At 42.3% G+C, this 12,438-nt stretch overlaps 1 protein-coding gene across 1 annotated transcript; it reads left to right on the forward strand.

The window, feature by feature from the left end:
• Positions 1–6,024: 6,024 nt before the first annotated feature.
• On the forward strand, positions 6,025–11,545 carry PHLDA3 (pleckstrin homology like domain family A member 3). The gene is made up of 2 exons (XM_083357724.1): positions 6,025–6,532; positions 9,277–11,545. The coding sequence occupies exons 1-2, from the start codon at positions 6,169–6,171 to the stop codon at positions 9,423–9,425; spliced, it is 513 nt and encodes a 170-aa protein (XP_083213850.1). The 5' UTR covers positions 6,025–6,168; the 3' UTR covers positions 9,426–11,545.
• The last annotated feature ends 893 nt before the right edge of the window (positions 11,546–12,438 follow it).

Here is a 12,438-nt window from a genome sequence, read left to right on the forward strand (position 1 = left end):
ACCTTCCCACCGTAGTGGTCCCTATTTTTATACTTGCATTTTTACGTGCTTTTGAACTGCTAGGTTGGAAGAAGCTGGAACGAGTAACAGGCGCTCACTCTGTTACGTGGCACTCGGGATTTGACCCGCCAAACTGCCGACCTTCTGATAGACAAGCTCAGCGTCCTAACCCACTGAGCCACCGCATCCCTAATGATACGTTAAGCTTTATCTATTAATACAAAAAATATAGTAGAAAAATATTTTTGTTCTGTTCGTGTTCTGACTTTCATTGACCAGCTCAAGTGAACATTTCCTACTTTTCCACCATCAGATAAGGCAAACTTAACTGAGAGACCTCACTCTCCCGAAATAACCCAGTGAGCTTCTGTGGCTGAGGATAGACCAGAATCTGGGCCTCTCAATCTTATTCAACACCTTAACCCCTACATTGGCTTTTTCTATCATAGCAGTCGAAATAAACCCCATTTTACAGCAACTGGTTGTAAATGTGAGCCACATGGTCCACTTAACAATCATGTGGTCATTAAGCAAATCCAACGTATCTAACAGCCTTTTCTGTCATTTTGTGCTAGAAAATGACAAAAAAAATTGCTAGTCATAGTCACATGACCACGGGAAGTTGCAACTGGTTGTAAATGTGAGCCAGTTGCCTAGTGCCTGAAATGCAATCATGTGACAATGGGAGCAGGGGAGGGATTGTAGCAGTCGTAACTTTGAGTTGCAAGTAGCTTGTCCAAAATCCCTCACAACTTTGAATGGTGGTTAGGCAACTAGTTGTAAGCCTAGGACCACTAGTAGTAGAAAAAGAAAAAATGAAATTAAGAAAGAGCTATATGAATATATAGAGAAAAATATTCTCTGTGGAGAGAAAACAGGATGCTAACCATATGGATTAAAAACGCTGAATGAAAACAAAGAAATCATGATTAACATAACAAAATATGCTTAATTTACTAAATATAGCAAAACAAGCCAATGCAAAAGAGAAAAATACAAACAAAAGAACAGTATCCTTAATGTGATTTATAAAACTATCTATTCAACTATATTGACATTTCTACATCTATATATTGAATTTTGTAGTGGATGGCTGTCTCTGTAGCCACAGAAGCCTTCTGTTCTTCAGATCCTCAGCCTGCTCTGCTTTGGGATAGTAGCTTGGTGGTCCCTGGGATGATCCCCTAGCTTCCCCTAACTCACTCACATCTTTTCCCTGACTCCAGTTCAGTGGTGGGATGCAAATACCTGAACAACCAGTTCTTTGCTTGGACGCCACTTCTGGAAGTCCGTTCTGAGCTGGGGAGGCCTCCCAGGCCCAGAATGGACTTCCGGAAGTGGCATCCACACACTTCCGGTGGTCCGTTCTGAACCTTGTGAAAAACTAGGGCATCAGCCGGTTCGCCAAAGTCAACAAAAAATTAGCTACCGGTTCTACCAAACCGGTATGAACAGGCTAAATCCCACCACTGCCCCAATTTGTGAGAGATATTGATGGGGCTCTCACCGAATATAAAGTCAAAATGCATATTATTATTATACTAGTACAACATCCTTGTTTTTGGAAAATTCAGCCTTATTTTCTTGAGATAAATAAATCTTACAAGAGTTAAATAAGACCAAACTTTGTTAGAAGAAAAAATTAAAGTACCTTTAATGATAAAGCAATAAAATGTAGAACTTTTCAAATTACAGATTAGCAATTTAAGAGAAAATTTCAGAGTAAAATACAATATTCTTAGAAGACTGTAAAAATGTATGGTTTGAATAAATGAAATCTGCAAACTCAGAAAAATCATGGAGACAAAGTTGTTAACTAAAGATTCTAAAGATAAAATAAAAAATACAATATAAAATACGGAGTAGTTGAAGTACACACCATTCCCTAACTTGTATAATAGTGAATTTTTATTATAATAAGAAATAATTATAATAATTCTTATTGAAATAGGAAATAATAGAGAAATAAAAGTCCTTGATTTAGCACCACACAGGAAAAAGAAATTGAATGCAAATTCAAGGCTAGGCTGATAACTGCGTTTTCTTTTTCTAAAGCAAACATTCCTCTGCTTCACGTCTGGGTTTCCAAGTTAAGGAGTGCTAGTTTTGCTTAGTATTTGGATGGGATGCATTTCTACACTAGTCTTCCCCTTTGACCTACAACACTGCCTCTGAGTAAATCTTTCTTAAAACATTAAAGGTAAAAGTAAAAGTAAAGGTTCCCCTGCACATGTGTGCTAGTCGTTTCCAACTCTAGGGGCCGGTGCTCATCTCCGTTTCAAAGCCGAAGAGCCAGCGCTTGTCCAAGGATGTCTCCGTGGTCATGTGGCCGGCATGACTAGACACCAAAGGCGCACGAAACGCTGTTACCTTCCCACCGTAGCGGTCCCTATTTTTCGACTTGCATTTTTACGTGCTTTCGAACTGCTAGGTTGGCAGAAGCTGGGACGAGTAACAGGCGCTCACTCTGTTACGCGGCACTCGGGATTCGACCCACCAAACTGCCAACCTTCTGATCGACAAGCTCAGTGTCTTAACCCACTGAGCCACCGCATCCCTTTTCTTAAAACATTAAGTGCACCTATTTTGCAAAATACCGTTAAATGGTATTTTACTTCCTGACATACTCCCACCACAGCTTCAAAATCTGTGTAAAATGTATAATGCTTTGCCACGCTTTCGTTTTGGGGGCAGGTTGAAGTTCATCTGACATTTGGGGAAATGATCGGTAGTGTGTTTGGAGGAGTGTTGAGGGGTATCCCCCTCTGCTCTGCTCGCCTCATAGTCTTTGTTCTCTCCCTTAGCACTTTATTTCCCGATTTCCTTCCATATCCTCTTGCTGCACCACTTCCGATTTTAAAACCTTTTCCCCGGGTTTCCAACAAGGTAGAAGAGATAAGAGCAGAGCTCCATTAATTTGTTTGGAGAAGCAAATAAAGTTTATGGACACTATTCCTCTTTAATAGCTTCTGAAGTAATCTGACCTTAATTCTGTCCTATTTAAGGGGAAAGTGCTATTTCATTCTTCCACTGATTGTTATTTTGAGAGATCTCTTTACCTTTAGGTGCAACAGCTCTGCTTTACCTGATTGCAGGGTCAGAAAATAGCAAGGAGTAGCGAACTAAGATTTTTGTTGTTTGTCAGTCTTTATGTCAGACAGGTCCCTCCCTCCATGTCCCTCTTTTATAACATATTCCTTTTAGCTTCCTTTCGCAAAGATGTTTTCTCTCCTCATGCAGAGATACTTTGTGATTTCTATATATTCCGCTCTAAGTCAGTTTAGGACTGCTGTGGTAAAATTAGGGTAGTTAAGAGTAATATTGATTTCCTCCTTCCATCCTATATTCGTCCACTAAAGTTTCTGGACAATTCCAGGATTACAGCCCAGTTTTAGACGAATACATTTTACTAAAACACTTGATTTTTTCATGAGCCGCATTTCTGATGAAGTGAGTTGCAATTTACAGAAAAATGTGCTAGAAAAGTGGATTACCAGATAGAATTTTTTGCTACCATAGACTTAACATGGCTCTTCTACAGATTTTGGACTGGTGATTGAAAGCAGTAGTTTAATAGCTTCACCACCAGAATAATTGCAGTATGCTGCTACTGTGAAGTACATGTTTACTAAAACATCATTCAGTGTAGGAGTTTAAACAGCAATACTTAAAACCTAAGGCAATAACAGCAGTAACAAAATTAACAATTTATGCAATGCTACTTCTAAAAGTGTGGTATTAGGACTACACACACTTCATGAATGATTCAGAAGACATACAGTGGACCACACACAGACAGGGCCTAAAAAATTGGGCTCCTCTAATGATTAACAGGGAAATGCTCAGAATTTCTCATTAATCATTTTTGAAATGTGCAAAATCCTAAAGAATATGGTTAAATAGATGTCCATAGGAATCTATGCAATTTTCTTTCAAGTAAACATACAAACAATTGCAGGCTTCAGTTGCGCTAAAAATATCTGGATAGATTCAATAATGGTTTGATACTTATTACAAATACAACATTGAGATAATAAATGTGACTCATGTTTCCAAATTTATGTTCCAGTTTCTATTCCTCTGTTAAGAGCATTCATGTTCCAAGTTGCTTTAAAATATTTTGCATATCATGTTTCTAATCTACATATACTTGGAGACAACAATTTATTTCATTTGCTATCTAATAACCTATCTGTAGAGTTTCAGCGTTGTTTTAGTTCAGCATTATGAAACACCTGCACAATTAAAGGCATGATTAAATAGTCAGCTGAGTTTATGCTCATAAATGGAGACTATAATTTGAAGCAGAAAATGAATAGTTGGAAAAGATGCAACTCCTCTGAAAAGGGGAAAGAGAAGCCAGGTGTTGTGCCTCACAAAGAGAGGACTGTGAACCTCTGTCCTTGTCTTCTACCATTTATGTACTCTTGGTATCAGCCATTGCAAACTATTAACAGAACATATGAGGAGTTGCACAGGAAAGCAAAGTTTGTGCGGTGAGCTGGACTAGGAGTACACAGGGGTCTACAATTTAATTTCTAGGATATGCAGCAGTCAATTTTCACATTACCGTACTTGTCCTTTGGATAGGGAAATTTTCCATTCTGCTTCTAAGTACCGTAACTGTTCTCATCCTACTGACTGTGCATGTGTTAAACAATCAGGTGAAACATACTTTTATTCACGTGTCCCTCCTCCACAAATCCTCTCTGCATAACTCAACCTGCCTCTTCTAAACATGTGCTAAGCACCATCATCGCCGCTTTTCTACTACGAATCTTCCCCTCTCACATCCGCATGTGAGACGTAGTCTGGACCACAGCGGTCCAAGTGAGGGACCTCTAGGGTCAGGACTACAGGGCTTGCCCCTACCTAAGTACACGTCCGACGTAGTCTGGACCACAGCGGTCCAAGTGAGGGACCTCTAGGGTCAGGACTACAGGGCTTGCCCCTACCTAAGTACACGTCCGACGTAGTCTGGACCACAGCGGTCCAAGTGAGGGACCTCTAGGGTCAGGACTACAGGGCTTGCCCCTACCTAAGTACACGTCCGACGTAGTCTGGACTACAGCGGTCCAAGTGAGGGACCTCTAGGGTCAGGACTACAGGGCTTGCCCCTACCTAAGTACACGTCCGACGTAGTCTGGACCACAGCGGTCCAAGTGAGGGACCTCTAGGGTCAGGACTACAGGGCTTGCCCCTACCTAAGTACACGTCCGACGTAGTCTGGACCACAGCGGTCCAAGTGAGGGACCTCTAGGGTCAGGACTACAGGGCTTGCCCCTACCTAAGTACACGTCCGACGTAGTCTGGACCACAGCGGTCCAAGTGAGGGACCTCTAGGGTCAGGACTACAGGGCTTGCCCCTACCTAAGTACACGTCCGACGTAGTCTGGACCACAGCGGTCCAAGTGAGGGACCTCTAGGGTCAGGACTACAGGGCTTGCCCCTACCTAAGTACACGTCCGACGTAGTCTGGACCACAGCGGTCCAAGTGAGGGACCTCTAGGGTCAGGACTACAGGGCTTGCCCCTACCTAAGTACACGTCCGATGTAGTCTGGACCACAGCGGTCCAAGTGAGGGACCTCTAGGGTCAGGACTACAGGGCTTGCCCCTACCTAAGTACACGTCCAAGTACTTCCGTGTTAAACTCTGGCCACGTGCCAACGGTGCCTTTCGAACCCGTGTGCGTTTGCTGCTTTTTGAGAAACGAAAGCATCCCTCCAGCCGGCCGACTTCCGTGCCCCCTCCTCGCTGCTTGCCCGAGCCGCCGCGTACGCCCGTCGGCGGGCGAATGGCTCTTCCAGCCTCCGCAGGCAGGTCGGCTTCCAAGCCGGGCCGACCCCCTCGAGGCTTCCAGCGGAGCAGTCCCGCGTTTGGGCGTGAGCGCCGTCTGGCAGGCAAAACTGGGGCGAGGCTCTGGCGGAGCAGGAAAGGAATGCGAGTGGGAAGCAGAAAGAGCGAGGCGCAAGCTGCAGCGGGCATGTAGCGACAGATCCCGCTAGCAGAGAGGCGCGGGGAGCCGGGCCCGGGGCTCACGCGGCAGAGGGCGGGCTTTCGCCTTCTCCCCGGGGAAGCCGGAGGAAGAGGAAAAGGCGGCTTGGCGGACCCACGCGGCCGTTTTTCCCGGGCGGCGCCTTCCCGGCCGGAGCGTCTCGCAGCCCCCCATGGCGGCGTCCGAGAAGGTCCTGCGGGAGGGGGTGCTGGAGAAGCGGAGCGGCGGGCTGCTGCAGCTCTGGAAGAAAAAACGCTGCCTGCTCGGCGAGAAGGGGCTGCGGCTCTTCGAGGCCGGCAGCCGGGGCTCCACGCGCTGCAAGGAGCTCGCCTTCGCCCACGTCAAAGCCGTCGAGTGCGTGGAGTGGAAGCAGCGGCACGTCTACTTCACGGTGGTGACGGACGACGGCGCCGAGATCGACTTTCGCTGCCCCCAGGAAGACCCCAGCTGGAACGCCGACATCACGCTGGCGCTGGTGCGCTTCCAGAACCAGCAAGCGGTGCAGATCGTGCGCGCTAGGCACAGCTGCAGGGCGGGTGAGAGGCCGGGAGAGGGCAGGGGATGAGCCAGGAGACGTTTTAGAACAGGGGTCTTCAAACTTGGCCCTTTTATGACTTGTGGACTTCAACTCCCAGAATTCCTCAGCCAGCTTTGCTGGCTGAGGAATTCTGGGAGTTGAAGTCCACAAGTCATAAAAGGGCCAAGTTTGAAGACCCCTGTTTAAGAAGATGGCGCCCGGCGGGTCTGCCTGAATTAATCGACCCGGAGGGTACGATCTCTAGGGAAAAGGCGGACTTTGCATGGAGGCGGGTCGCAATTCATTCCCCGGTACCTCCAGTTGGACATCTATCTCCAGTGGCGAAATTAAGAAAGATTTCTGCCTGCCAGCAGGGCCGGTGCCCGCTACCGCCGCCAGGTTAACGCTAGGATTCTCTGCACAGGCCATGCTGGCTGGGGAACTCTGGCTGTTGAAGTCCACACATCTGGAAGTTGCCATGGTTGAGAAGCGCTGGTCTGGAGTAGCTCATATTGTGGCTCAGGACAAGGCTCTCCAGAGCCATCATGATTTGCTTTATCATGGTTTATTGAATAAGCCACAGTTGGCTGAATTAATAGATGATATTAAACTATAAACCATAGCTAAAAACAATCAGTGATTGAATGCTCACAGCATGTTAAATCAAAAATAAACTAAATAATAGGTATTTATATTTAAAATTCCATGCAAAGAATGGGATTATTAATCCTTCAACCCTAGAGGATGGGTAGGATTTCTACCTGAGATAAGTAAAGCGAGGCAGGCAAAGTAAGATGTATTGAATGATAGTCAATCTTGATAGCTGCAGTGTGTTGATATATAGGACACTCCTATATACTAGAAATAATTGTATGAATGGCTAATTTTTATCAGAGATGCACAACATGATGTGGCCATTGAAAATTTTGCAATGTCCTACAGAGCTCCTCTGAAAGTTACATTTGTTTCTAACTGTTAGGGTGTTGGACAGGTTTATTATAATCATGAAGGTCATAATAATTGTATCTCATGGGTCTATTGTGTAATTACATTTCAATTCAGTGATTTTTTTTTAAAAAAGTTTTTATCTTAGTGCCATTAATTTTTTGGACAATGTTAAGCCACCCAAAAGCCACTCAGCCCCAAAAGAATTGTGCATCCTGAAGGTAATTATTTACTGCTTTGGACATTGGGCAACTGAATTACAGAAGTAGAATCGGGTTGAAAGAAAAGAAAGTGGAAAGAAAGCTTCTCCCACAGACCAGAGAAGAAAACCTGACACCCAACAGAAGAAGGCTTGCAGATGAATTTGTTTAGAGACAGATCATTAATGCATCTAACCCAGGGGTCTTCAAACTTGGCCCTTTTATGACTTGTGGACTTCAACTCCCAGAATTCCTCAGCCAGCCACGCTGGCTGAGGAATTCTAGGAGTTGAAGTCCACAAGTCATAAAAGGGCCAAGTTTGAAGACCCCTGATCTAGCCCAACATTGTTGACAACAGCCGCCCACTTTCTCCAGGCCTCCCTGAAGGAGTTGAATTTAGAGTGGTTTGCATGCAGGAAGGTTCTGAGTAATTGAGCTATGCCCTCCTCTATTCTCAGCCCAACTAAAAACAAATGAACAAACATGGCTGGAATACTATATTCTTTTTTAAGCTGGGAGGTCAGAGGTTCAGGATAAAGTAAAATGGAAAACAGTAGGGAGTCCGGGACTAGAAAGGAAGTAAATAAACCACACAGCATTCTTTGTATCCAGTCCTTCCCAGTAGGGAAGATAATGTTCAATGAGGCTACACACCTCTTACAGAGAGCTTTCCATTAATGACTCAGCTGTACCCATTTTGTGCTTGTAGCACTATTTAAGTTCACTTTTGTTTAAATATTTAAGAACAAAGGTTGACTTGGCAATGGCATCTCCCTGTGCTTTGATTATTTTACCTGGAACAGCAAATATTCTCCGGCAAAAGGATGGCTACTTTGTTTCCTCATAGTCTATTTCTACTCAGATATAATTTGATAGTCTGACTGATCAGGAGGACTGAAATGGATATGATCCATTTCTGCCATTTTGTTTTTCTATTGTATTTAATAGATGTGCTTTGTTTATAAAAGGGAGAAAGGTAAAGAGTTCAGAACAATCTTATTCTCTCGCCTCTTTCTAATTAAAAGAGGTAGCTCTCTGCAAGGTCTTCCCTGTCTATATCGGGCCGGATGCATCATGTCCACCCCTTATTGCCGGCAATGGAAAAAAAGTCATGACATGTCACGACATGTCACATGACATTGCGAGTTTGATACCCTGTTCTATATGAACCTCACCAGAATCAGGAGGGAAGAATTTAAAGGGGAAAATTAGTAATTTATATGCCTTTACCTAGCTGTCTGCCACATGAAATAATATTTTTTCTGGAGTTATGCAAAACCAATTCAGCAATATGATTTTTTTAATATGGGATATTTTGTAATTCTAGATAAGAGTGTGGTGTGGTGGGATGGAATTGCAGTTGGGGAACTACAGTATACTGTTAGGCAAAAGTATTGTTTTAAAATCATTATTTTTATGTCAAGAGTGTTTATGTTCATTTTTATAGTATTTTTCTGTGTATGATTTATAGTACTTCCTGTTGCCACAAATCTGTGAGAATGGCACATTTTAGGCCAGCATGATGTCTTTCTTGCAGTACAGTTAGGGAGTCTGCATGGTTTCTTCTATGGCTTAACTCCAGTCTAACTGTTGATTTTTCCATCCTTCCCCTTTCCAGCATTTCAACAAGGGTCAACTCCAACCAGCCAGATTCTGGTGAATGGTTCTAAGAAATCTGACTCTCCACTCAACATGGAGAGGGTGGAGGAATTGATAGCTGTGACTTCACCTGCTAGTGGACAAAAGGCAATTTCTAGCTGGAACTGAATGAAGACATCTACTTTCTTTGATGCGGCATCTCTGCTGCAAAATGAGAAAAAGCCTGGTTAAGCCAGCCAAATATGGATCACAACAGTGGTTAGAAACAGCTTTTGTTTTTCTCCTCTGTTTTTTCTATGATACTTAAGAACTTGGTCTGCAGATAAGGCATTGAGAAAGTTTCCTATTGGACTGACAGTTTGCTTTCTACTATCATTAGTCTTACCTATAGTGATGGACAACTACTGTGATTCAGGAGAAAGTTGCAGCAACTATGACAAAAAGGAAACATTCCATCACTTAGTGTGTGACCCAGCCTGATGCAGAGTGAACAGTGCCGGAATAGATCGAACTTCCAAGTGAGGAACATATTTGCTATTGAATCTGAGCATGTTAGATATGCTATGGCGGTAATTTCATGGTTTAAAAAGCAGAGAATCAAGTGGCTTATATGGAAAGTGCAATTATGACCCTGCCATTCTGACCTAAAAAGTCACAGGTTATCAGGAAGATGCTGCTGGAGTAAATGCAGAGAATTAAAATATATATATAAGCACCTTAAGAAGCAACCCAGTAGGGTTTTGGGATCCTGAAACTTCTACAAATGAGTTGGTTGTGTGTCCCGCTGCTTTCTGCCACAAAGTTAGCACTTGCTGGGCCAGTGTCCTGACAATCCATAATTTCAGCTCAGTGAATCATATCACCATCTGGTATTAAGTAACATTGCTTTATTAAGTAAGATTCTTTATATCAGACTTCTTAGATACTAGGGTGCAAGCCTAAAGATAGGAATTTGTGTGTAAGGTTGAAGGGTTGTTTATTTCAGTCTTTTGAAGACTGAAGCATGCCACCATCTTTTTCTTCCACTGTCCTAAGACTTATTTACTTATTTGGGGGCATGGGAAGAAAGCAGGAAATAGGTAAGCACCTGCATTCCCTTTTGAAGCATAATTATGAACCCAAAATAGAAGTGGGATTGTCCTTATCCCTTATGGTACAAAGATAGAGAGTGGGTGCCTACTCACCCATCAAAGAGGCCATTTAACCCTTATTCAGGAGTTATGCCTAACAAATAAAACAGTGTCAAATAGGAGTATGCACTGTCCCCAATGTTACTATTCCTACTTTCTAATTCCCACTTTTTCATCTTTGTGGAAACTCCTTGTTCTTGTGGAGAAGGACACTAACTTCCTAATGTTCAAATGACTGCTTGCTACCCTTCGTTTTTTCCTAATCACATCCAAAACCACAAGGGGGAAAGATCTACCCTGGAATAGGTCTACCCCTGCTTGTCTTGATCTCTTCAGACCAAATACTTAAACAGAGCTTATGCACTGTAGAATTGGACGAGATCTGACACAGGAAAACTATTAGTAAGATTATTCATAACATTTCAAGAAAATCAGTGCACACAGTTGTCTTTGAAACATGTTTTTTAAATCATTCTTCCCTAGCTACTATATGCTCATTATTTTGTAATTATGCAGATTTATACCAATTAGGAGCAATTAGTTATAAAAAATAACTATGACCTTAGCTACATGAAAGCCAAAGGAAGATTATGGAAAGTCTGTCAGTGATAGTTTGGTCGTTAATATGAATGTGAAGACATTTTCTATATTGAGTTTGGTGTGTGTTGGTCATGACATGCAACTTCACAGTTTTAAAATCTGGATCTGTACATTGTCTGCTGTCTTGCATAATGTCGGTGACCATCAGTAGCATCATTTCCTGTAGATGATGAAAATACTGTTCTGCTGTGCCAATCGCTCAATCTCCTTTGCTTTTCGTTGGTCCATGACTAATGATGGCATTCCATGTTGTCAGTCTCCACTGCTACTTCCTTCTCTGGGCATCACTGCCATCATTTAACTAATGTTGACCAACTATAATGAGCAATGATAAATCTGTTTCTGTACAAGCTGTACCTCCCAAACTTTGATAAAATTATTAAGGATACTGTAAATCTTCCAAATAAGAAGTAATATGAAAGTGGGTACCCTGTTAATTGCATTAGGAGTTTTAGAATAAATTCTCTGATTCAATAAATTAAATAAATATCATTACAACAATTTTGAGTATTAATATCTGAAACGTTATGGTGCTATAAAGATCAAGGATTTTTTTGTTTATCCTTTCATTATAAATAATCTCAATAAATTTATCAAAAAATAACTAACATGGCTCTGGTTTTAATGTTACAAAATGTTACGAAGATTGATTTTAAAAATTACTCGTAGGAAAGCCTTCCCAAACTGCAGTGGGATTTCTCTTATATGTCACAATCATTTTGCATTGCAAAAAATGTTCTGGAGAAAGTCCTAATGCGCATGCTTAGTTTTTATAAAGTACAGGTAGACATCTCTGGTATTGTACTGTATATCCTTTTGCATAGAGATAACTCTTCTCTGGACTGTGCTGTTGAGGAGGATTGGAACAACAGATACACTTTTTTTTCCCCAGGAAAACCTGGCCCTCATTTCGGTTCTCTAGAAGAACTTCTGTATTCTAAGATTTCATAGAATGGCTAGAGTGCTATGTTACAGTGCTTTTGCACCCAGTGTTTGGACTTCTGAGCTCCACTTCTGATCTACCTAGTGGACTTCTCAATCCACATTCTACCTTTTCAATGGTTAACACATTCTGCACTTTTAATACATTGTTATTGCAACTTTTGTAAAGTGAGGAGAAATCAGTTCTGTTGGTTTATAAGATAAGGCAGGTAAAACTCTTTCCATATTACATATTCAAATATCTTGTCAAGGGCATATTATTGACCCATGCTTTTATAAAGGCTCATTGTATTGGCAGTTGCCACATCTTCAGATCTCCATGTCCCATACTACCTTTGTTAAAAATTGAGCCAACTCTGGCAGACTATGCCAGAAGTCAAGATGATCCAATATGGAGGTGAAAATTAAACCAATAGGATCCCAGTGCCAGAAGAATTAGAATCTCAATATTTTCTCTCTTTCAACCCATTCTTGCTTTTTTGTGCCTGTACGTTAAAATCAGTTCAACT

This window comes from Vipera ursinii (assembly GCF_947247035.1).
Source record: "Vipera ursinii genome assembly, chromosome: 3".
Classification (NCBI taxonomy): domain Eukaryota; kingdom Metazoa; phylum Chordata; class Lepidosauria; order Squamata; family Viperidae; genus Vipera; species Vipera ursinii.